Here is a 25331-nt window from a genome sequence, read left to right as displayed (position 1 = left end):
ACAATCCACTCATATTAACATTTGACACAATCAACCCCAGAACTTTCCCCAGAACCAAACAAACAGAAAAAAGAAAAACGTGCATGAAAATTGGTTAAACTTAAAACCAATAAGAGATGCTGAATGGGAACTAGTTCGCTACAGTTGTCCGATCAGATACATGAAAAAACAGCTTGAAATTCCTTTGACCCTTTATTTCACCACCATAAATTTGTGTGTGGTCTGAAAAGGGGCGTATAAATAAAAAATAATTAACAATAATGAAATAACACAAGATTAGAATAAACTACATTGATACACATGGGTGCATATAGCATGAACACTTCCATAAACAATAATTAGCATTCACAGATAAATCCACAAACACAATCTAATTGCACAACTCATTTACTTCTCTACAGTATCCTTTAACAAACTAATCTAACATGTAAAGCATGATATAAATTCAGAATGCCCATACATCAGTTGATCATATATATTGAACAACAACATCAACAATGAAACGTGAATAGAATGTCTGTACTGGTATACATCATTTCTTAACCAGCAGCTGAAATAAGCTTTAAATGTATAATTCACTTACTTGTTCTATATGCATGCACACAAACACCATAAAGCGAATAAAGAACTAATAGTCCATTTGGTTTGCACTCACTCCACACTGAGCCATACTCTACAAACACTTATTAATGCCACCTGCTGGAGTTGGGCAGAGCCAAGCGTCTTTTACGCTACAGCTCTAACAATGTGCTCAAACATTGGCTGATTGCCAGTACAAGTCTCTTGTCAGTATATGTCAATTAATTATTAACCTTTTTAACAGCCACTGATTTCTGAATAATACGGTAGGAAATCTGTACAACAAAATAGGCCAAAGTCTGCAATTCAATCTGGTATGGCAGGTAGCTGTATACACTTTGCCACTGGTTGTATGTAGAACTTGTCTCTGACTTTCACTTCAACAGTCCTGATTCGATTGTCCATCGCAGAGAACACTTGAGAGATCAGACCACTGGGACTCTGTAAAATAAAGGGTCAAAGGAATTTCAAGCTGTTTCTTCATGTCTCTGATCGGACATCTGTAGTGAACTAGTTCCCAATTAGCATTCCCTATTGGTTGAAGTTTAATCAATTTTACATGGTCTTTTGAGCCGGAAAAAGAGTTTTCTACAGTAATGGAGATGCAGCCATCAGATGAAGTTCCTGTTGTTCATCCCAGGATGAAATCATCTCTTCCAGCACACTTGCAGGATAATTTTATTGGTTATAACCTACCTAGACCCTTATCACCACCCAGCTATCCCCATAAGTTCCCTTGGCTGTGTCAGCCGAAGAGGATGTCAGGAGGGACACCCCACAGGCAGCAGCTTATCATAGTGATTATCACACAGCCCACAACAGTGGTATATAACAGATAGATTGGACCAGCATATGGAAGTCCTGCATGAAGAAAATGCTGATTTAAGGAAACTCCACAAATACCTGATTACCATGGTTCAGCAGCTAAAGGAGGAAAAAAAAGAGCTTAGGCAGGCCAACACTAAGTTTACATCACAGATGCCTAAATTACAAGCAGAGGTAGAGTAATTGCTAAGTTGGCAAAATCAGCAGCCACAAATTCATCAGTTACCATCTTCACTTCCGGTATCTAGACAATCAAATACCCTAGACCGCCCTAAACCAGTACCAGTCCCACAGAGGTCAAGACCACCAGATACCAGCACCATTGATGCCCTCAACCAAAAGTATGGCCAGCCACATCAATTAGCATTGCAGCGCATTGTGGAATTAGTGGATGGACTAAACATTTCTGGAGATATTAAAACCTTCAGAATGTATGCATTGATGGTGCAATCCCTGGTGGGTATGTTGTGACAGCTAGGTAAGCCTGGTATAGTGGAATTAAGATGTGGATCTCATGAGTCAAGATTTCTGAATAAATTGCCACATGATCTGCAAAGCAGTTTCAGAAGATTTATCTATCCCTTGAAAGTCAAGTCAAGTGGTTTTTATTGTCGTTTCAACCATATACAGTTGATACAGTACACAGCGAAATGAGACAATGTTCCTCCAGGACCATGGTGCTACATAAAAACAACATAGGACAAACACAGAACCAAATGAGACTACACAACTAAATAAAATACCTATATAAAATACCTATATATACCTATATAAAGTGCACGTGCAATCATGTGCAAAAAGTACGGGACAGTACAAGAAATTACGAACAATGAACAGGACAATAGGCACAGTGAGAGCAGTGCAGCCGACCAGTACACAGTAGTGCAAAAGATGACAGTTTCTAAAACTTAAACATAACATACTATGAGATAGTGTTCTATGCACATAGCAGTTATTGAGGTAGCAGACAGTTATAAAGTGACAGTAATTAAAGTGCAACTCAGGACACGTGCGTGTGTGTGTGTGTGTGTGTGTGTGTGTGTGTGTGTGTGTGTGTGTGTGAGCGTGTATTTATCACTTTGTGGGGACCAAATGTCCCCATAAGGATAGTAAAACCCGAAATTTTTGACCTTGTGGGGACATTTTGTCGGTCCCCATGAGGAAAACAGCTTATAAATCATACTAAATTATGTTTTTTGAAAAGGTAAAAATGCAGAAAGTTTTCTGTGAGGGTTAGGTTTAGGGGTAGGGTTAGGTTTAGGGGATAGAATATAAAGTTTGTACAGTATAAAAACCATTATGTCTATGGAAAGTCCCCATAAAACATGGAAACACAACATGTGTGTGTGTGTGTGTGTGTGTGTGTGTGTGTGTGTGTGTGTGTGTGTGTGTGTCAAACCAGTCTCTGAGTATTGAGGAGTCTGATGGCTTGGGGGAAGAAGCTGTTACACGTGATGGTTACACGTGATGATCTTCTCAGCTGTCCTCACTATCCTCTGCAGGGCTTTGCGGTCCAAAACGGTGCAAGTCCCAAACCAGGCAGTGATGCAGCTGCTCAGGATGCTCTCAATAGTCCCTCTATAGAATGTGGTGAGGATGGGGAATGGAAGATGTGCTTTCCTCAGCCTTCGAAGAAAGTAGAGACGCTGCTGGCTTTCTTGGTGATAGAGCTGGTGTTGAGGGACCAGGTGAGGTTCTCTGCCAGGTGAACACCAAGGAATTTGGTGCTCTTGGCGATCTCCACAGAGGAGCTGTCGATGTTCAGCGGAGAGTGTTCACCTTGTGCTCTCCTAAAGTCAACAACCATCTCTTTTGTTTTGTCGACATTCAGGGACAGGTTGTTGGCTCTACACCAGTCCGCACCTCCTCTCTGTATGCTGACTCGTCGTTCTTGCTGATGAGACCCATCACGGTCGTGTCATCTGCGAACGTGACGATGTGATTCGAGCTGTGCATTGCTGCACAGTCGTGAGTCAGCAGAGTGAACAGCAGTGGACTGAGCACACAGCCCTGGAGGGACCCAGTGCTCAGTGTGGTGGTGGAGATGCTGTTCCCGATCCGGACTGACTGAGGTCGCCCAGTCAGGAAGTCCAGGATCCAATTGAGGAGGGAGGTGTCCAGGCCCAGCAGGTTCAGCTTTCTAATCAGGTGCGGAGGAATTATTGTGTTGAATGCTGAGCTGAAATCTATGAACAGTATTTGAACATATGAGTCCTTTTTGTCTAGGTGGGTGAGGGCCAGATGGAGGGTTGTGACGATGGCGTCGTCCGTTGAACGGTTTGGTTGATACGCAAACTGCAGTGGGTCTACTGAGGGGGGCAGCTGGGTCTTAATGTGCCTCATGACGATCCTCTCGAAGCACTTCATGATGATTGGTGTGAGTGCGAAGGGACGGCAGTCGTTGAGGCAGGACACTGAAGACTTCTTTGGCATGGGGATGATGGTGGTGGCCTTGAAGCACGTTGGAATGACGGCGCTGCTCAGAGAGATGTTGAAGATGTCGGTAAGAACATCTGCTAGCTGGTCTGTACATCCTCTGAGCACTCTGCCAGGAATGTTTTCTGGTCCAGCAGTCTTCCGTGGGTTGACTCTACATAGAGTTTTCCTCACATCCGCCGTGGTAAGACAGAGAAACTGGTTGTTGGGAGGAGGGGTGGTCTTCCTCACCACCATGTCGTTCTGCACTTCAAACCAAGCGTAGAAGTCATTCAGCGCATCTGGAAGGGAGGCATTTTTGTCACAGGCAACTGATGGTGATGGCCTGGATGCCCTGCCACATGCGCCGCATGTCACCGCTGTCCTGGAATTGACGGTGGATTCTCTGTGCGTGTGCACGCTTTGCCTCTCTGATGGCCAGGGACAGTTTGGCCCTAGCTGTTCTTAGGGCTGCCTTATGGCCTGCTCTGAAGGCGGAGTCTCGGGTCCTCAGCAGCGTGCGCACCTCCGCTGTCATCCACGGCTTCTGGTTGGAGCGTGTGGTGATGGTCTTGGAGAAAGTGACATCATCAATGCACTTGCTGATGTAGCTGGTCACTGATGCTGTGTATTCCTCCAAGTTGGTAGAATCGCCATATGTTGCAGCCTCCCTGAACATGTGCCAGTCAGTACACTCAAAACAGTCCTGAAGAGCAGAGATGGCTCCTGCTGGCCAGGTTTTCACCTGCTTCTGAAGCAGTTTTGTGCGTCTGATGAGTGGTCTGTATGCTGGAATTAACATAACAGAGATGTGGTCTGAGTAGCCGAGGTGGGGGCGGGGGCTCCGCCCGGTACGCGCCTGGGATGTTTGTGTAAACAAAATCAAGCGCATTCGCCCCTCTCGTTGCAAAGTCCACATACTGTTGGAATTTAGGGAGCACTGTCTTGAGATTCGCATGGTTGAAATCTCTGGCGACAATAAACAGTCTGTCAGGGTGAGCATTCTGCAGTTCGCTCATAGCCCCATACAGTTCACAGAGCGCTTCCTTAGCGTTAGCGCTGGGAGGAATGTAAACTCCGGTTATGCAAACAGTGGTGAATTCCCGTGGTAAATGAAAAGGTCTGCATCTAACAGTCACAAGCTGCAACAGGGATGAGCAGTAGCTAGAGACTAGCATAGAGTTCTTACACCATTTCTGTGTTGATGTAAACACACAAGCCACCACCGCGAGTCTTACCACAGAGAGCTGTATTTCTGTTGGCACGAAATGTGGCAAGCCCGTCTAGCTGAATGGCGACGTCCGGAACTCTGTCACTGAGCCACGTCTCCATGAAAACAAAGACGCAGCAGTCTCTAAACTCACACTGCGTAGCCTGCTGGAGTCGGATATAGTCCAGTTTATTGTCCAGGGAGCAAACATTTGAGAGCAGGATAGACGGGACACAAGGCCGGCTAGGGTTTGTTTTTAGCTTAGCATGGACCCCCACCCTCATGCCGCGCTTCCGCTTTCTCGCATACCGCTTACGTTGTCCTCTCCCCGGCATCAGACGACGCCGAGGACTGGAGGCCTGGTCTCCGCAGCAAGCAGAGTATGCGTAGCGCCTCCTGCAGATCATCATGCAGCTTGGTTTTTGCATGAGTCTTATATTTCAGTAGTGTCTGAAGCCGGTTGCTCCGATGTCCATGTGCCGCAAAAGTCGGGCTTTTTTAACAAGAATAGCACCATTTTGATCCGGAGTGGCCGCTGCGTGCTACCGCGCTGTCATCTTGGATCTTGCAAGGAGATTCCATAAGGTATTCAAGTCGCTCTAGTAGAGTGTACTCAACCAAGTCATCCCGAGAGTCAATCTCATGATGCACTGCAAAGCTTGTAACAGTCTTCACCTATTTGTACTTCATGATGTCAATTAACGAAACAGGGAGAAAGCAGTCGTCCCCTATGCACAGTCATACAAGAGTTAATGGTCCTGCATGGGGTGGCTGTTTCCTTCAACCTTTCACCAGCCTGCCAGCCAAACAAGGTGTATCCAATCAATGGAGCCTTCACTGCATCAGAGTTGGAACTTGGAGAACACTGTCATCCTATTAAGTCACCTTAAGGGACTTCCCTTCCAAGAAATTGAAGCAGTTTATCCAGTTTTGCTCACTGGATCAGACTGCCCTCACTTAGTAACCCCAATTGAGGCAGTTTGCTTGGACCCACCAGGAGGTCCTGCGGCAATTAGAACTCTCCTTGGATGGACTTTGCAAGGACCAGTTCAAGCTCTGCAACATAGCCTTACAGAGCGACAATGCCTGTTCACTTCAATCTTGTCACACTCTGCTTCCCTGCACGAACAAATTGAAAGTTTCTGGCAACTGGATGTACTTCCTTGGAGGGATGAAAGGACAAGTACTTGATCAGTACAAGAACAGCAGTCACTAAAACTACTGGAACAAAGTATCATCTGAGTCGAAGTCAATGGGATTCAGCATTATGCATCCCCACTGCTCATAATTCGAAACATGCCCCCTCTTTGTGCACCAAAAACAGCAGTAATGCCTCAGCTAAGAAGCATAGGGCATCACCTCAGTAATTCCCCTGATCATGCGGCTATCTACCAGGTTGAGATTAAACAATTGGAGCAGGCAGGCTACATTGTTAAACTGCAGTCAGGAGCAGAGGGCACTCCAGTGAGTTGGTATATTCTACACCATATGGTTGAACATAATGGGAATAGGGTGGTTTTCCCATAATAGGGTGGTTTTCAACTGTTCATTCCAGTTTAGAGGGAACAATCTCATTGAACTGTTACTTCCAGGACCAACACTGACTCCCTCGTTACTGGCTGTGCTGCTAAGATTCAGAGAACATTCTATCGCTATCGGAAGTGACATTAAGGGAATGTTTCACCAAATTAGACTCCTTCCTGAAGATCAACCCCTTCTCCATTTTCAATGGAGAGATCTGGTGAAGATGTACATCATGCAGTACTGAAGGCATACTAAAGTCTACCTTTTGCAGATGAAGCAAGGCTCTTTGTAGATAAGTTGCAGAGTATCTTAGCAGAAGGAGGATTTGAACTCAGGCAATGGCCCAGTAACACACTTTCAGTGATCAGCCATTTACTAGAGGCATCCAGATCTGATAGTGCTGAGCAATGGATAGCCGAGGGTAATATCATCATCCATGAATCAGTGCTTGGACTTCAGTTGAACTGCCAGACCTTGTCCTATAAGCTCTGTACTGTAGAGTGCCGTGAAGTTACCATGCGCTACATCTATAGGGTATTTGCCAGTCAATATGATCCCCTTTGCTACATCAACCCAAACACCACTCGTGCAAAGTTAATAGTTCAGTGACTATGGGACAAGAAGAGAAATTGGGATGATCCCAAGTTACCTGAGGATTTATTGAATGCTTGGAAAGTATGGTCAGGGGAGCTTGGTGACCTACAAAAGATGTAGAGATCATATTCATGGTAGCAAGATCAAGAGTAGCTCTGAAGAAACATCTGTCAATACCTTGTCTAGAACTGTGTGCAGCCCTTACCAGTGCACAGTTGGCCATTGGGCAAGAACTCTGTCCATTGGGCAAGGCTTTTCTCTGGTCTGATTCAACCACAGTTCTGACCTGTCTTCATTGTTACCACTGTATATGGTGCTATATGGATTTAGACAATAGCCCTGCTGATGACATCACAAGAAGAAAAAGGCTGGCAGAGCTGGGTCTGCAAAGTCGTTGGAATAACGGGGCATCATTCCTTCATTTCTCATCTGATTAGTGGCCAGTTACATCACCATCAACTCTTATTGAAAGTGAGGATCTAAAAAAACTCTACTTTCTGTGGCCTGATTAGTACCATTCGTTCACCCATACCGGTTCCGAGCAAATTTATGACCTTTCAAAAGCTACTGCTGAATCTCCCAGTAAGAATGGATCCAACCTATCAGCTTATGACTTTCGACAGGCTGAAATATCTATCCTTCAGCAAGCCTAATGGGAAAGCTTTCCCTCAGATATGACACATCTTACAGTGGGAAAACAACTGAATAAAAACAGTCGACTTCTTAGCCTAGCCCCTGAACTTGACTGTGAAAGTAAACTCATCAGGTTAGGAGGTCGTCTTCGCCACTGTGAAGGAATTGAGCCTGAGTTAATGCATCCTATTGTACTTGATTCCCGCCATCCAGTAACTACACTTCTCATTAAGGACTACAACACCAGGTTGCTCTACCCAGAACCTGAGAGTGTACTAGCGTAAATGCACCGGAAATACTGGATCCTCCGAGGTAGGGTAGCAATACGATGTGAACGGTGCAAAGATTGTCCTGTATGTCAGAGACTGCATAAGAACCCAGAGGTACCTAAAATAGCTACGTCTCTACAAACCCGCCTTCTATTCAGCTGGTGTTGACTGCTTTGGGCCATATATAGTGATAATCGGTCACAGAAGTGAGAAGCGCTGGGGTATTTTGTTCAAGTGCATGACTACCCTTGCTGTGTATTTTGACCTTCTTCCAATACTGGATACAGACTCCTTCCTTATGGCCCTAAGACATTTTATGGCATGACGTGGAAAACCATTTGAGGTTTTGTCAGATCAGGATACCAATTTTAAAGGAGGGGAGAAGGAACTGAAACAGACAATTGCTGCACTAGTTCCAGAATTGCAGGAACATCTAGCTGGCCAACAGATCATATTTCACTTCAACCCACCTCATGCACCACATTTCGGTGGATGTTGGGAGAGAGAAATTTGCTCCCTGAAGCAGGCCCTACAAGTTACTTTAGGAACCCAGCCTATACCAGAAGAAACTCTCCACACTGTACTTGTTGAAATTGAATGAATCCTCAATTCTAAACCGCTGTGGTATACATCCTCTAATGCTTCTGATCCGGATCCTATTACCCCTAATTCACTCATTATGGGGCGGCCTGATTCATCCGTTCCTCAAGTGATATATTCTCAAAGTGAACTACTGAGTCAACGTCGTTGCGTCACAGCCAAATCTTAGCAGATCACTTCTAGCCAAATCTTAGCAGATCACTTCTGGAGGTGATTCATTAAGTTCTACTTACCTGGTCTTCATACTCACAGCAAATGCAATTAGAGTCACAAGACATCAAAGTGGGAACTACAGTTATGATTGCTGATAATCAATTTCCCAGAGCCCCATGGCCCATTGTTCAGATTTCTCAAGTGTTCCCTGGGATGGACAGTCGAATCAGGACTGTTGAAGTGAAAGTCAGAGCCATGTTCTATGTATGACCAGTGGCAAAGATTATACAGCTACCTGCCATACCAGATTGAATGGCAGAATTTTGCCGTTTTTGCTGTACAGATTTCCTCCCGAATTATTCAGAAATCTGGCGCTGGCTCTTAAAAAGGCTAACAATGAATTGACTTATACTGATAAGAGACTTGTACTGGCAATTAGCCGATGTTTGTGCCAGCAGGTGGCATTGTAAAGTGTAGGCAGTGTATGGCTCAGTATGAAGTGAGTGCAAACCAAATGGACTATTAGTTCTTTATTCACTTGATGGTGTTTGTGTGCATGCATATAAAGTTTTTTTTAAGTTATTTAGTGGCCTCCAAGCTTGATGTGAAACTGTTTAAGCCCGGGCTCTGGGCTTAAACAGCTCGCTGTGCAGCAGGATCCTGGACTTCCTGCCAGGCAGACGTCAGGTGGTTAGCAACATCTCCTCAACACTGGAGCCCCACAATGCTGTGTTCTCAGCCCACTCCTGTATTCCCTATACACACATGACTGTGTGGCAACACATAGCTCGACGGTGGTAGGTCTGATCACTGACAATGATGAAACAGCCTACAGAGAGGAGGTGCACACACTGACACACTGGTGTCAGGAGCGCAACCTCTCCCTCAACGTCAGTAAAACCAAGGAGCTTGTAGTGGACTTCAGGAAGAAAGACGGAGAACACAGCCCCATCACCATTAATGGAGCACCGGTGGAGTGAGTCAGCAGTTTCAAGTTCCTCTGTGTCCACATTACTGAGGAACTCACATGGTCCGTCCACACTGAGGCCATTGTGAAAAAGGCTCACCAGCGCCTCTTCTTCCTGAGACGGCTGAGGAAGTTTGGAATGAACCACCACATCCTCACACGGTTCTACACCAGTACTGTAGAGAGCATCCTGACTGGCTGCATCACCGCCTGGTACGGCAATAGCACCGCCCACAACCACAAAGCCCTGCAAAGGGTGGTGCGAACTGCCAGATACATCATCGGAGGTGAGCTTCCCTCCCTCCAGGACACATATAACAGGTGATGAGTGAAAAAAGCTTGGAGGATCATCAGAGACTGCAGCCACCTGAGTCATGGGCTGCTCTCACTGCTACCATCAGGCAGGCGGTAACACAGCATCAGGACCCGCATCAGCCAACTACATGACAGTTTCTTCCCCCAAGCAATCAGACTTTTGAACACTTGATCAATCACGATCAGTATATCAGCACTGCACTTTATTAATCTTATTATCTCACACTCGACTGTCATAATTATATTCTCCACAATACAACTACTGTATATATATTTTTTTATAAACTCTTTAATTGTATTGTATGTCTTTATTGTGTGTATTGTTTACTGTACATTGTATATTATTATTGTGTTATGTAAGTATGTGTACATTTGACATGTAAATTGTGTGGTGTAAATATGTTGTTTATTGTAATTGGTATATGTCTCGTCACTGTCATGACTGCTATGTTGCTCGGAACTGCACACAAGACTTTCACCTACTGTTGCACTTGTTTATATGGTCATGTGACAATAAGTGATTTGATTTGATTGATCTGTATGCTCTGTTTGTGTGTGTTCTAGCTGCATTAACTGATGTGTGTGAATTGGAGGCTGGGCTTCATTCTGGTCTGGTAGAGATGGAGAACTATCAGAAACTCCTGGAGATTCAGAAGGATTTGTCTGGTGTTCAGAATCTGGCCGTGGCTGGACGTCAGCTCATCAGACTGGGCTGCCTCAGCAAGCTCTCTGGGAAAGGCCTTCAACAACGCATGTTCTTCCTGGTGAGATTAAAAACATATGTTTGTACAGTATATAATGTTGGGGACCTCTTGCCTTTGCCTATTAGCTGTGCTGATATTCAGTACAACAGCACTCTTGTGATATTGTGTAGATACAACAGTTCTACAGGTGCTGGTCATATAATTGGAATATCATCAAAAAGTTGATTTTTTTCAGTAATTCCATTCAAAAAGTGAAACTTGGATATTATATTCATTCATTACACACAGACTGATATATTTCAAATGTTTATTTCATTTAATTGTGATGATTAAAACTGACAACTAATGAAAATCCCAAATTCAGTATCTCCGAAAATTAGAATATTACTTAAGACCAATACAAAAAAAGGATTTTTAGAAATGTTGGCCTACTGAAAAGTATGAACATGAAAAGTATGAGCATGTACAGCACTCGATACTTAGTTGGGGCTCCTTTTGCCTGAATTAATGCAGCAATGCGGCGTGGCATGGAGTCGATCAGTCTGTGGCACTGCTCGGGTGTTATGAGAGCCCAGGTTGCTCTGATAATGGCCTTCAACTCTTCTGCATTGTTGGGTCTGGCGTATCGCATCTTCCTCTTCACAATACCCCATAGATTTTCTATAGGGTTATGGTCAGGCGAGTTTGCTGGCCAATTAAGAACAGGGATACCATGGTCCTTAAACCAGATACTGGTAGCTTTGGCACTGTGTGCAGTTGCCAAGTCCTGTTGGAAAATGCATCTCCATAAAGTTGGTCAGCAGCAGGAAGCATGAAGTGCTCTAAAACTTCCTGGTAGACGGCTGCGTTGACCTTGGACCTCAGAAAACACAGTGAACCAACACTAGCAGATGACATGGCACCCCAAACCATCACTGACTGTGGAAACTTTACACTGGACTTCAAGCAATGTGGATTCTGTGCCTCTCCTCTCTTCCTCCAGACTCTGGGACCTTGATTTCCAAAGGAAATGCTAAATTTACTTTCATCAGAGAACATAACTTTGGACCACTCAGCAGCAGTCCAGTCCTTTTTGTCTTTAGCCCAGGTGAGATGCTTCTGACGCTGTGTCTTGTTCAAGAGTGGCTTGACTCAAGGAATGCGACAGCTGAAACCCATGTCTTGCATACGTCTGTGCGTGGTGGTTCTTGAAGCACTGACTCCAGCTGCAGTCCACTCTTTGTGAATCTCCCCCACATCTTTGAATGGGTTTTGTTTCACAATCCTCTCCAGGGTGCGGTTATCCCTATTGCTTGTACACTTTTTCTACCACATCTTTTCCTTCCCTTCGCCTCTCTAGTAATGTGCTTGGACACAGAGCTCTGTGAACAGCCAGCCTCTTTAGCAATGACCTTTTGTGTCTTGCCCTCCTTGTGCAAGGTGTCAATGGGCGTCTTTTGGACAGCTGTCAAGTCAGCAGTCTTCCCCATGATTGTGTAGCCTACTGAACTAGACTGAGAGACCATTTAAAGGCCTTTGCAGGTGTTTTGAGTTAATTAGCTGATTAAAGTGTGGCACCCGGTGTCTTCAATATTGAACATTTTCACAATATTCTAATTATCTGAGATACTGATTTTGGGGTTTTTCATTAGTTGTCAGTTATAATCATCAATTAAAAGGAATGAACACTTGAAATATATCAGTCTGTGTGGAATGAATGTATACATTATCCAAGTTTCACTTTTTGAATGGAATTACAGAAATAAATCAACTTTTTGATGACATTCTAATTATATGACCAGCACCTGTATAAACAAGAAGATAATATTGAGTAACTGCTGTTTTAGTTAAAACAGTGCCAGTTTGTTTGTATATGCAATATTTTCGAATTAAGGTCACTAACTGGGGACATATTTCAACAATTTCTTCCTCAAAGTATAAGGTTGAAAAACACTCGATTAAAAATACACAGCTGTTTTGTGCTAAACTCTTCTTTCTCTGTTTATGTGGAGCCAGTTCAATGACGTCCTGTTGTACAGCACTCGAGGGATAACATCAACCAATCAGTTTACAGTACACAGACAACTTCCTTTGCACGGCATGACCGTAAGACCATGAGAATTGATTCACCTTCATGTTGATGTTATTGATCGGCATGAGAGTCCTCTGTTGAGAAGTGTGTGTGTTGTGTTCAGATCCGGGAGAGTGAGGATGAATGGGGGGTCCTGCACTCCTTCACACTGATGGTTCAACAGCAGTCACTGGTGGTCGCTGCATGGTAATTTTAAGAAAGATTTTATAACTACTTTAATCAAAATATTATATACTCTGATTCAGAGGGAATTATATATATATATATTATTGGAGACCTTCTCCCAAAACATCCATTTGTCCATTGGCAATGGGTAGTTTAAAAGTTTGTGTCCTGCATTGTGACATGTTCTATGGTGTGTTCAAGCCTTTCTGAATGATCGTGTTTACGAGTTAAGCACTTATGTACGTCACCACAATGTCATAATTACAAGTGAGGAACACAGTATTTCCTGTAAGTCCAGACTTTCCTAGTTGAGGGCATCAATCAAAGAATCATGGCAGAAGCAAACTGTTGTAACTGTGCAGTTTATTTTGTGTACTGTTAATAAAAAAATTATGAAACAGATTGCCAGATACAGATGCAAACTACTCACCTTTCAGCAAAAGTCACCTTTTCTGAAGCTAATTTACCCAAATTGTTTGGTGAAATTGAAAGGGTTACTTAAACATAACACTTTACATGGCATGATTGTTGGTGCCAGATGGGCTGGTTTGATTAGAGACCTTGTTGATTATAGAGGTCAGAGGAGAATAGCCAGACTGGTTCGAGCTGACAGAAAGGCTACGGTAACTCCGATAACTGCTCAGGGATCAGTGCTTGGGCCACTTCTCTTCTCCATATACACAACATCACTGGGACCCATCATCCAGTCACATGGTTTCTCTTACCACTGCTACGCTGATGACACGCAACTCTACTTGTCTTTCCAGCCCAACGACACCACAGTGACCGCTCTAATTGCTGCCTGTCTGGCAGACATCTCAGCCTGGATGAAGGAACACCACCTTCAAATCAACCCTGCCAAGACCGAACTCCTTGTCTTTCCAGCCAACCTGGCTGTTGAACACAACATCATCGTGCAGCTGGGTCCAACTACAGTTTCGCCTTCCAAAACGGTCAGAAATCTAGGGGTAACCATTGATTATGAGCTAAATTTCACAGACCACATTTCAAAAACTGCAAGATCATGTAGATTTACACTCTACAATATCAGGAAGATAAGACCCTTCCTCTCTGTACATGCCACACAACTGCTCGTTCAGTCCCTTGTCATAACTAGACTGGACTACTGTAACGCTCTCATTGCAGGCCTTCCTGCATGTGCTATTAGACCTCTCCAAATGATCCAGAATGCAGCAGCACGTCTGGTCTTTAATGAACCTAAGAGAGCACATGTTACACCACTCTTTGTCTCTCTCCACTGGCTGCCGGTTCATGCACATATTAAATTCAAGGCCCTGATGCTGGCATATAAAACAGTCACTGGGTCTGCTCTCCAGCATACCTAAAAACATTTATGCAGAGCTACGTTCCCACCAGAAGCCTGCGGTCGGCTAAGGAACGTCGCCTTGTCGTACCAAAACAAAGAGGCACCAAAACACTTTCCCGGACTTTCAGTTTCATCATACCACGGTGGTGGAATGACCTTCCCAACTCAATCCGGGAAGCTAACTCACTCTCTATCTTCAAAAAAACGGCTAAAAACACATCTTTTCCAAAAGCACTTAACCGGTCACTAAAAAAAAAAAATTATTTACATTTCTTGTTGCACTTAAATCTGTTTTGAACACTATTCTGATGATAGTGAAACTTTGTAATATGGCACTTTTTGTAGCACTGTCTCCCTAACATGATTCGCTGATGTTCCTCCTCTTTTGTAAGTCGCTTTGAATAAAAGCGTCTGCCAAATGAATAAATGTAAATGTAATTGTAGTGAGCAGAATAACATCTCAGAATGCACAACATGGCCCCAGACATTGGAGGGCCCTCACCACAGTAGGAACTGCTTGATGAGTGGCATGTTGTTTTGGGTTAAAATAATGATGTGAAAGGCCATGTGAAACAGGTGAGGCAATTGTGTCAAAGTATCTAAAGAGCCTCCAAAAACAGCCTAGTCCTTCAAGAGTAAGGATCATTCAAGACTTTTCAATTTGCCAACAGATGCTTCTGAAAATAATCCAGCACTTTGAGAACAATGTTCCCCAAAGAATAATTGGAAGGATTTACAGTGCACAATAATAGTTAAAAGATTCAGGGAATATGGTCAAATCTTGGTGCGTTAAGGGCAAGAAAAAAACACTTGATCCTCAGACATCAGTGTCTTAAAAAACATCATTCATCTGTAATGGATATCATCAACATGGGTTTGGGATTACTTTAGTAAACCTTTGTTAGTCAACACCACTCGCCGCTGCATCCACAGATGCAAGTTAAGACTTTACTATGTAAATGAGAAGCCGTACATCAACACTGTCCAGAAGAGCTGCCGACTTCTCTGGGCTCGGTCTCATCTTAGATGGTAAGTGGAACTGTGTTTTTTGGTTCGAAGAGTCCACATTTAAAAAAGTTTTTGAAAAACACAGCCGTTGTGTTCTCTGAGCCAAAAAGGAAAAGAGCCACCCAAGCTGTTATCACCATCAGGTCCAAAAGCCATTGTCTGTATGGGCCAGGGGTGTGTCAGTGCCCATGGCATGGGTAACTCGCACATCTGTGAGAACACCATGTATGCAGACAGATGTGTACAAATTTTGGAGCAACATATACTGCCACCCAGCACATCTTTTCAAGGGACGTCCCTGCATTTTCCAGCAGGACAACTTCAAAGCACATACTGCCTGGATTACAAGTGCATGACTGTGTAAGCAGAGAGTGCTGGTGCTAGATTGGCCTGTCTGCAGTCATGACCTGTCTCCAATTGAGAATGTGTGATGCGTTATGAAGCTAAAGACCTACATAATGGATGATTGGGGGAAAATTCCACTTTCTAAACTTAACAAACTTGTGTCTTCAGTGCTCAAATGCTTAATAAGTATTATTAGAAGAAATGGTGATGTTCCACAGTGATAAGTGTCACACTCGACTGTTTCAACTTTTTTGGAGTGTGTTGCAATCATCTGATTTGAAATGAGTGTACATTTTTTTTTATAATGAATTTCGGATGGTAAAACATCATTTAATATTTAGTTGTATAGCTTTCAATATAGCAATGGGTGAATATAATTGACATTTTTTTGTTTTTATTAGCATTTTTCATACTGTCCCAACTTTTTCGGATATGGGGTTGTAAGACATGTCTTTCGTGAGACATTAGTATTGCTGCTAAGTATTTTTTTATTATTGAGTTACGATAGTTATTCATGATTTTACTGTAAGATGTTTGACATGATGCCTTTTATTTACCGCTCTAATTTATTGAGTGCAAACATAATGTTCAGGTCTACAGCACCATAAAATCCAAGACAAATTTCTCCTCTGGGATAATAAAGTGTATTTCAATTTCATTGACAATTCAGTTGCTAATCAGTTCTGGCATCAACCAGATAGTTAGTTCAGTAGCTCCTTGCTGTAGTACCTTTATAAACCTCATCACCTCTACATTGTATACCTCTATTGTCCATCATAACACAGAGCATTATTATGAACAGTACAGTTTGTTCACTGGACGCTGGAGCACTACAGATGTAAGTCTTCCTTATGTGAAGGATGAAGGTCTGTCTATCTCTCTCTCTCTCTCTCTGTCCTTTTCCCTTGTAGTTCAGAGTCAGAAATGGAGAAATGGATGGAGGACTTAAAGACTGCTGTTGATATGGCTGAAGAATTGAGTGGACCGACCTCTGTCCTGCTGATGTCAAAGAAGAATGCCAGTAGTAAGTGACCTTTGACCAGATCACATGTGACTGGAACTGTGGCTGTCCATTATGACTGCATGACTGTATTCAGTTTTGTTTTACTTTTAAAGTCAAAATGAAGTCAAAATTGTCAATATTTACTTTCTGTAAGGAATTTTCTGGGTTCAATACAAGTTTACTTCAATCGACAGCATTTTTGACATAATGTTGATTATCACACAAATGAATTTAGATTAGTCCCTCCTTTTCTTTAAAAAAAAGCAAAGATCGGGGTCACAGTGAGGCACTTACAATGGAAATCAATGGGACCGATTATTTTATGTTAAAATATGAACATTTTCAAAAGTATAGCCACAAGACATGAACAATATACGTGTGTTTACATGATGTCATTTCGTTGCCATGATGATGTAATGTCAACACAACCTGAAAACCTACAATTACTGTTCACACATGACAATATATACAACTTTCCAGCTCAAATAATACATTATGAGTTGATTAATGTAAGTGCTTTTCTAAAATGATAAGTGTCACATTTCTGCCTTTAACCTCTCCAAAAAAATTGCATCATTCACTTCATTGTAAGTGTCTCACTGGAACACACATTGGTGCTTTTACAAAGAAAAGGAGGAACGAGGATAAATCATTTTTGTGGTAATCAACATTATGTCACAAATGCTGTCCATTGAGCTTAACATGTATTGAACCCGGAATATTCTTTTAATACACATACCTGGTCAAAGAAACAAGTGTTTAGCTGAATTCTGAATCACATCGTGGCATACATATAAAGATGTGGCAGAATTAATAATAGTACTATGAGATTCCAATTTTTGTTTTCTTAATCTTTCATGAAAATGTCATTGTAAATATTTGTGATCCAATCAACTTGGATCAAATCAAGTTCCACCCAACATTTTGTTCTCGTTCATTGTCCTGTATTTTTTCTTCTTTCAGAAATGCATGGTACTGCAGAAGCAAAATGGGTTGTGAATGTTATTTCATGTTGGATTTAATATTGAGGTTTATTTATAAGATGTGAGAAATAGTAATTTGTGTAATTACTAGAGAAATACAGATGTCTGAATAAGTTTTAATAATCGTTTACTGTTGGTTAGCAAACTTTCAGAAAGACAACACAATATCATATTATGGGTATTGTGTCTATGGATTGGCAATAGTTGTCGATTGAATTTTTTCTAGAATGTTCAGGGGTGTCTGAAATGGAATCAGAGGATGATCTCGGTGGGTCTCAAACATCTATGCCGCGACATGGCAACGACTCCGCCGACACACTTCACCGTGGCAACACTACAGCACATGTTTGTTGGCATCGCAACACCAGTGTTTCCATGATGGACTTTAACATAGCGATGGAGGTCTAATATCAGTTCAGTCTCTTTTTTTACAAATGAAAATGTGTAATAATGGAGTTTGTTAAAGCTGATCAACACTGTATCTGACAGAAGCGGCTCTCAGGAAATCTGCTGCGAAAGTTTAAGAACAGTAATGGCTGGCAGAAACTCTGGGTGGTTTTTACCAATTTCACACTGTTCTTCTACTAAACTCACCAGGTAAAATGCAAGCCCACACATTTACAGCATCCTCTTATGCACAGAGAATACGTTTACTCATTTCTGTGCTGAGTTTCTCTCTCTCTCTCTCTCAGGATGCGTATCCATTGGCGAGTCTGCCATTGCTGGGCTACGCAGTAACGGATGCTGCCGAGTCAGAAAACATTCATAAAGATCACGTCTTCAAACTGCATTTTAAATCCCATGTCTACTACTTCAGAACTGAGAGTAAATATGTTTTTGAGAGGTACAGCACTCTGTTAGCATGGCCTTGAGTGAAAACAGTTATTACATAATCAAAATATAAAGGACACACACATTTTCATAAAACAATAATTACTTTATAAAGCAAATTCAATATTCTGGTAGAAGATATACAGTAGTCCCCGTCATGTAAAGTAAGGTTAATGATTGGCATCTAGAGGTTCTGTGTTCGCAGTGATGTTTGGGTGTTTCTTCTACTTCCACATTTGTATCATTTCTGGAATTAAATGGCCGACATCCTTATCTTACTAAGGCTAATCTCATAGTTTACATTTGATGTATCCTATATGCACAAAGTCAAATAATATTTTCACACTTTTTGTCATTTGGAAATGGCGCTCAATCAAAATGCTCGGTTCACAAGTGATATTTACCTTCAATTTTATTTTTTGTCTTCAAAACATTATTTGTATTTGTTAGTATTTAGTTGTATATAGTGTTGATGTAATGTGGTTCTAGTGTAAGTTTTGTATCTGTGTGATGTGTTTTGTACAGATGGTTGATGGTAATAAGGAGTGCAACAGTCTCTGCGAGGAGAATCCGCTATCTGAACAGAACAGAACCCGACTGACATGGACAGAACCACACACAGTCTGCAGTCTGAACCCGAGAGAACCACCAGAGCCATGGACCCTTAGGGAGAAAACAGCTGTGTTTTTTTGTTTGTTGTTTTTGACTATGTGGCATTTGTGACAGAAATGAAGTGGTGTTATTTCCCTATAATTACATATTATTGTGATAAAATAGTCAGAGCCCCTAAAATCATTTCTTCAGAAAAATATCAGCTTCATCCAGGATTCAACCCTATTATTTGTATTTCTTCTTATTTGTGTGAACAACACAGAACTGTGTATTTTCTGTGGAACATATAAGGAGATATTTTGCAGAATGTCCTGGGTGCTCTTCCATACATGAATATAAATGGGGATTAACCTTCAAAAAGACCAAAGGTCACAATAAAAGTACCTATAAAAGTAGTATGTAGTAGTATGACTTAAGAGGACATAGAATATAGTGTACTTGTCGTATGACACATTTATGGCAGTATATGGCTTGACCACCTCAGTCATTAATTTAGAAGAGAACATTTTAGACATTCTGCAAAATACCTATTCCACAGGAGAACAAAAATCAAACAGGGTTACAACAACATGAGAGTGAGCGAACAATGAAAAATCTCTTTATGCGTGACATTAGTGAAATGTGTAAGGCTGTCTGGCCAACAAAAGTTTACTGGCTGAATGCCAGGTGTGGATGAGTCAACCTGGAGAAGTACCAAGTTCCTCTATCACCATGGTGCCAGTAGGCAGGGTTTCGCCAGTGATCTTGCCTGCTATTAGCCACTTTGGATCAAAAGGCTAGTGACCTTATGACCAGAAATGTATGGATTTCATCATTTCTAGGCCTCCGATAGTCCTGAGATGAAGGGTGCTATATTCACAGGACGTTTTATCATTGGATATGAATGGTTTTTAATCTGACAGCAAAATTTGCTGAAGCTTTGAGGCAGAATAAAGCCTGTATTGAGGCTATTGTCTCTAGAGACCATTTTAAGTGCTCAGAAATCTGAAAATGAAAGTGTTATTAAATGCTTGGAAATAAAGAAAGAGGTGCAATTCCCCTTTGAACACATGACTTTCCCCATAAACATACAGGTGCTTTTTTACTGGTTGTGCTGTGTCCATTAGTGTAGAAAACATCTGTGCATTTTTACTAACCTTTTACAGAATAATTATGTATTTGTGACATTTCTGGCTATGTCACTTGTTGCCTCTATAAGGAGGCCGGTATGTTAACTGCCATTTGCCATGATATTTCTGTTTCTGTTTTAGACTTTGTTTCTATCCACTAAAACCATGTTGGGTTACAGAAGTCAAAGTGCCAAAACCAATTTGTATTTCTCTTTACATTATTGACTATTCATTCCAAAATGGAAACAAAGACATTATAAATTTGGGCTTAGAGAAAAATTACAGAGTACATTTTTACTAAATGTAAATTTTGACAAACTCTATTGAAGCTTATATTTGTACAGTGAAAGTGCCATTAAGAGTGTAACACACATAAAAATGTATTTTACAGTATGCCATTTATTTGTCATCATTTAGCATTTAAAAATGAAGAGTGATATTTAGTTATTTGAAGGTGTGAGAAAATTGGTGTCACATTCATCTTCAGAAGATAGCTATCTAATAATAGACTTTTCTTGAATAATGAATTTCTACGTCGGCATTGGTAACTGAAACCATCGCGTGAAAGGGATAGTTCATCCAAATATGAAAATTCTGTCTTATATTCACCCTTATGCCATCCCAGATGTGTATGGCTTTCTTTCTTCTGCAGAAAACAAATGAAGATTTTTAGAAGAATATTTCAACTCTGTAGGTCCATACAATGCAAGTAAATGGTGGCCAGAACTCAGAACTTCCAAATATCACCAAGTCATCATACAAGTACTCCAGATGACTCCAGTCATGTCTTCAGAAGTGATCCAATCAGTTTTGGATGAGAGCAGACCAAAATATATCTCCTTTTTCACTGTACATCTTGCATTACAGTCTCTACTCATGATCATGATTTCAAGCTCCATTACACTTCCTAGTGTTTGACCCCTGTGCAGAGGGCGACCTAGATGGCGCTATAGAAAGTGTAATCGAGCTTGAAATAATGACTGCCAAGGATATTGTTGTCAAGATTTTAATTGAAAAAAGAAAAAGATACATTTTGGTCTATTCTTACCCAAAACCGATTGGATCGCATCAGAACACATTGACTAAACCACTGGAGCCTTGTGGATTACTTTTATGATGCCTTTATGTAATATTTGGACCTTCAGAGTTCTGGTCACCATTCACTTGCATTGTATGGACCTACAGAGCTGAAATCTTCACTTGTGTTCTGCAGAAGAAAGAAAGTCATACACATCTGGAATGACATGAGTGTGAAGAAATGATGAGAGATTTTTCATTTTTGGGTGAACTAACACTTTAAAAGTCTAAGATGACATAAACAAAAAAATAAATAAACAATCCAAAAATAATCAGAGCACCTTAAATATTAAGATCAAAAGTAGTACGATTAATGTCATACATATTTGATTGATTATTAGAAATAGTGCAGAAGTATTTCTGTATTATGAAGTATTTCTTAATCATATTACATTCTCACTTTTATTTTCTTCTTTTTCAGAACCCTAAAGCATTCTATTTATTTAAATGGGGATTTTAAATCCCAGATTTTTCAATATGGTCTCAGATTTTTGGACCCCACTGTATAATCCAGTTGCATATAGAAATATTTGCATGTTCTTATTTATAGAAAGGAGTTAGAAACAATTTAGTGCAATGACTCGCCAGCCGGAGCTGTTTACTAGAGACAATTTCATTACATTCTCTCTACTGATATTTCAACACACATATCAACCTCTCTGGGATACTTTTACCTTTAAAAGAGGATATTTTGATGTGTCAAAGTAAAATGGTTAATGTATTTCGAGGTCTAAATATTTGTGTTTATTTGGCTTGAAAAATAATATGCTCAATATTCTGTGGTCAACTCAAATATTTTATTAGATCATTTTCGGCGAATTAACTAATAATACTATGGCGAAGGCATGGCTAATGAATATAAAGATGAGGCGCCAACCCTCCTATAACAAAGACTTGGTTAATGAATATTAACCAAACATACTATGGCGATGGCTTAGCTCATTAATGACCAAGCCTTCGCCTTAGTAGGTTTGTGAATAGGAGATGGCGTTTAAACTCCCGTTAAATCTCCCCGCAAAACTCAAACACTGCGGTCAAGCCAGCCGCCACGTGAGACATATCCAGCTGCAGACCCGCAGCACCACCAGTTCAGAACCCCAGTTTCAGAACCCCAGCGCCAGAACCTGAAGTGAGGGGCGGAGTTATTGACAATGAGACAAGCATGGCGGAGAGCATGGTGAGTTGTGTAACGTTTTTGACATCATGTTGTGAAAAATTATCGCATATATTAAGTTCAGCGTTTATCTGCTAAATATTTAATTTGTGCATAACTTTATCATCTTAATGAAGCTTGAATATGTTGTCATACTTTACTGTATTAAAAAAAAATTCTACGGATGGTTCGATACATTTTTGCGTGTTGTAAATGAGCCTTGCGGTGACGTTTTGAAGACATCTTGTGAAGGTGTTAAAGTGTTTGTTCCACGTTCCTCTGTTATATGCATTGTTTGTGAGTTAATGTTACCTTATAGTTGAGGGGTTTTTTACGTTGAGATTATTGTGTGGTGCTTTCATCTCTTGTAGAGACATTTCGAATGAATGAAGACCACAAGGAAAAGGCCCACAACAATCTCCTGGAACAGTCAGAAGCTTCCAGAGAGCCCTTTCTATTTCATTTTGTGTTCAGGGATGACATGGAGTTATTTTAGCAAGAATGTAAGGACAAAATGGGCCTGAGAGTGAATTCCTCATTTGATACATTTTAAGTTTAATTTATACAGGATTGTCATGATAAAATGGGCCTAGGGGTGAATTGGTCATTTGTTGTATATATTTTTATTGTTTCTTTTAAAATGATGCTGAATTTTCTCTCTTTTTTAGTTTTTTGACATGTTTTATTTTACATAAAGAATTTTGCACATGTTCTTGTGAAATAAAGTATATTTTATATAAAATGCCCCTAAGTTTCAAGCATTTTTTTTTCACCATCATGATCAGGAAGTAACTCTCATAATACAATGAAACGGATAACTATATACAATTATATTACACAAGATCAATGTTTTAAAATGCTTATTGTACTGTACCTTAAAGAATCATTATAACATACGTATAAAGTATGATGTTTCGTTTGTAATAAAAGCAAAGTACTCTCCAAAACGTTAGGTGGCGCTACTCGGTTTCGAACGTAAGCTCCGCCCCTCACTTCAGGTTCTGGCGCTGGGGTTCTGAAACTGGTGGTGCTGCGGGTCTGCAGCTGGCTACTATTGCGCCACGTCGAAATGAGCGGTCAAACTAGCCGCCCCTATATTTCGTGGTGCGCGTATACACTGGCTATTACGGTATGACCGTCAGAACCATAGACATCATATAGATAGATGCCCTATCGAAAGCTTCTGCCTACTGGCGCGGACGAGCCGCGGCGCCGCAATTTTAGACCGGTCACCCGCTCCACTCAGTGTAATCTGTATGGCAGGAGCAATGAACTGTCAGCGCATTTAATTAATCATACCTCACGGAATACGGAACTGATTTTGACGCGGAGTTTTTTTGCTGCAAATGTCATTCATGTAGCTATGATACAGGACACATGGTTCGGCATATTTTAATATTCATAGTAGGCCTAGGCTTAACAGTAATATAATATTCTGATATAAGATATAAAGTGACCAGATGTCCAAAATCAAAATATGTGATGTAGGATATAAGGTATTTTATAAATCACACACTATAAATATGATAAAGAATCAGAAACAGATAGTTGCAGTAATGTAAGATATTTTAATAAGTTGAAGAAAGTATTTATGATTTGTGACACACTCTCTCTCACACACACACTCACTCACTCTCTCTCACACACACACTCACTCTCTCTCACACACACACACTCTCACACACACTCTCACACACACCTAGCTAACGTTAGCTGGCTACGATTTCAGTACAGTAATATCAAAGATCTACCTAGCTAACGTTAGTTGGCTACGATTTCAGTACAGTAATATCAAAGATCCTTGCTCCTTCTCAGTTATCTGGGGATATTCTATTCACAAAATACAACCAATAGTAGGCCTATGGTAATGTTAAAACTTACTTATGAAAAGTAATCCCCCGGGCCCTATTTGCGATGGTCCGCCGATTAGAACAGGAAAATGCTCCACAGTGCTCAATTCTTGGGTTTCAGTCACGTGATTATGATGACGCGCGAAGGCGGAGCGATTTCAGATGGAGGGCAGGAAGTAAACATGGAGAATACGTCTATGGAGGAAACCGTTGCGGAGAGTCCGTATTGTACGAATTTAGAACCAGTTTCAAGAAATAGATACAAGGAGTTAGTAAACGCATATGTTGGACGTGACCCGTTCCTCATGAAGATGAGTGAGTTTTCGGTCGAACTTGAAGATTTGCCGACAGTGGAGGCTGTTGACATCACCAACTATCTGGTCCTTCAGACATCATACTACACCAGACAGCAAATGAAGGCATATAAAAGTCTGCAGGCGTACAACCTTTTTGTCAGCGGGTGGGTCCACAACTTCGGTACCAAACGGCTTCACATTGTAGACGCTGAGTACTGTGATTTTGTTGTGTGGAACCACAATGACATTTTTGTTGAAAGGATTTTGCCCGATCTTGAACTTTGGGATGATGTTATCCCTAAAGTTGAGTGCTTTTTTAGAAACGGTATACTTCCAGAAATACTGGGACAGCAAGTTACAAACTCACATGTGTAATGTAGTGAAAGGATCCAGGCACTCTTGAAAGTGGGCTGTGTGATATTGCTGTTATATCAATACGGTTGTATGAGACAAGATTACATTTTGACTATTGTTATGAGTTTGGTCTTTGTGAGTTCTGGCTGTTGTATAATTTAAATGAAAAGATTAAATGCCATTGAGAAGACAGAATTATACATGGTGGTTTATTTACAAGATTAGATTTTTCAACAATTGTTATAATAACAAGAACATGGTGTGCAATAACAGATTAGAATCCATTTCATTACATATAATACATATAGCCAGTACAATTGGACTAGTGGATAAAAGTATTACACTTGTTGAAAACATAT

At 41.2% G+C, this 25331-nt stretch overlaps 1 protein-coding gene across 1 annotated transcript in view; it reads left to right on the top strand.

The window, feature by feature from the left end:
* LOC127658604 (FERM, ARHGEF and pleckstrin domain-containing protein 1) overlaps window positions 1–20625 on the top strand; it is a 102136-nt gene extending 81511 nt beyond the window's left edge. The window contains 8 exon segments of the mRNA XM_052147979.1: window positions 10649–10848; window positions 12784–12873; window positions 12963–13045; window positions 16616–16728; window positions 17917–18092; window positions 18180–18287; window positions 18383–18534; window positions 19047–20625. Of these exon segments, the coding sequence (XP_052003939.1) occupies window positions 10649–10848; window positions 12784–12873; window positions 12963–13045; window positions 16616–16728; window positions 17917–18092; window positions 18180–18287; window positions 18383–18534; window positions 19047–19122 (998 nt within the window). The 3' untranslated portion in view covers window positions 19123–20625.
* Window positions 20626–25331: the final 4706 nt, after the last annotated feature.

This window comes from Xyrauchen texanus, chromosome 18 (genome assembly GCF_025860055.1).
Source record: "Xyrauchen texanus isolate HMW12.3.18 chromosome 18, RBS_HiC_50CHRs, whole genome shotgun sequence".
Lineage (NCBI taxonomy): Eukaryota > Metazoa > Chordata > Actinopteri > Cypriniformes > Catostomidae > Xyrauchen > Xyrauchen texanus.
This window is presented reverse-complemented; position numbering and strand designations above follow the sequence as displayed.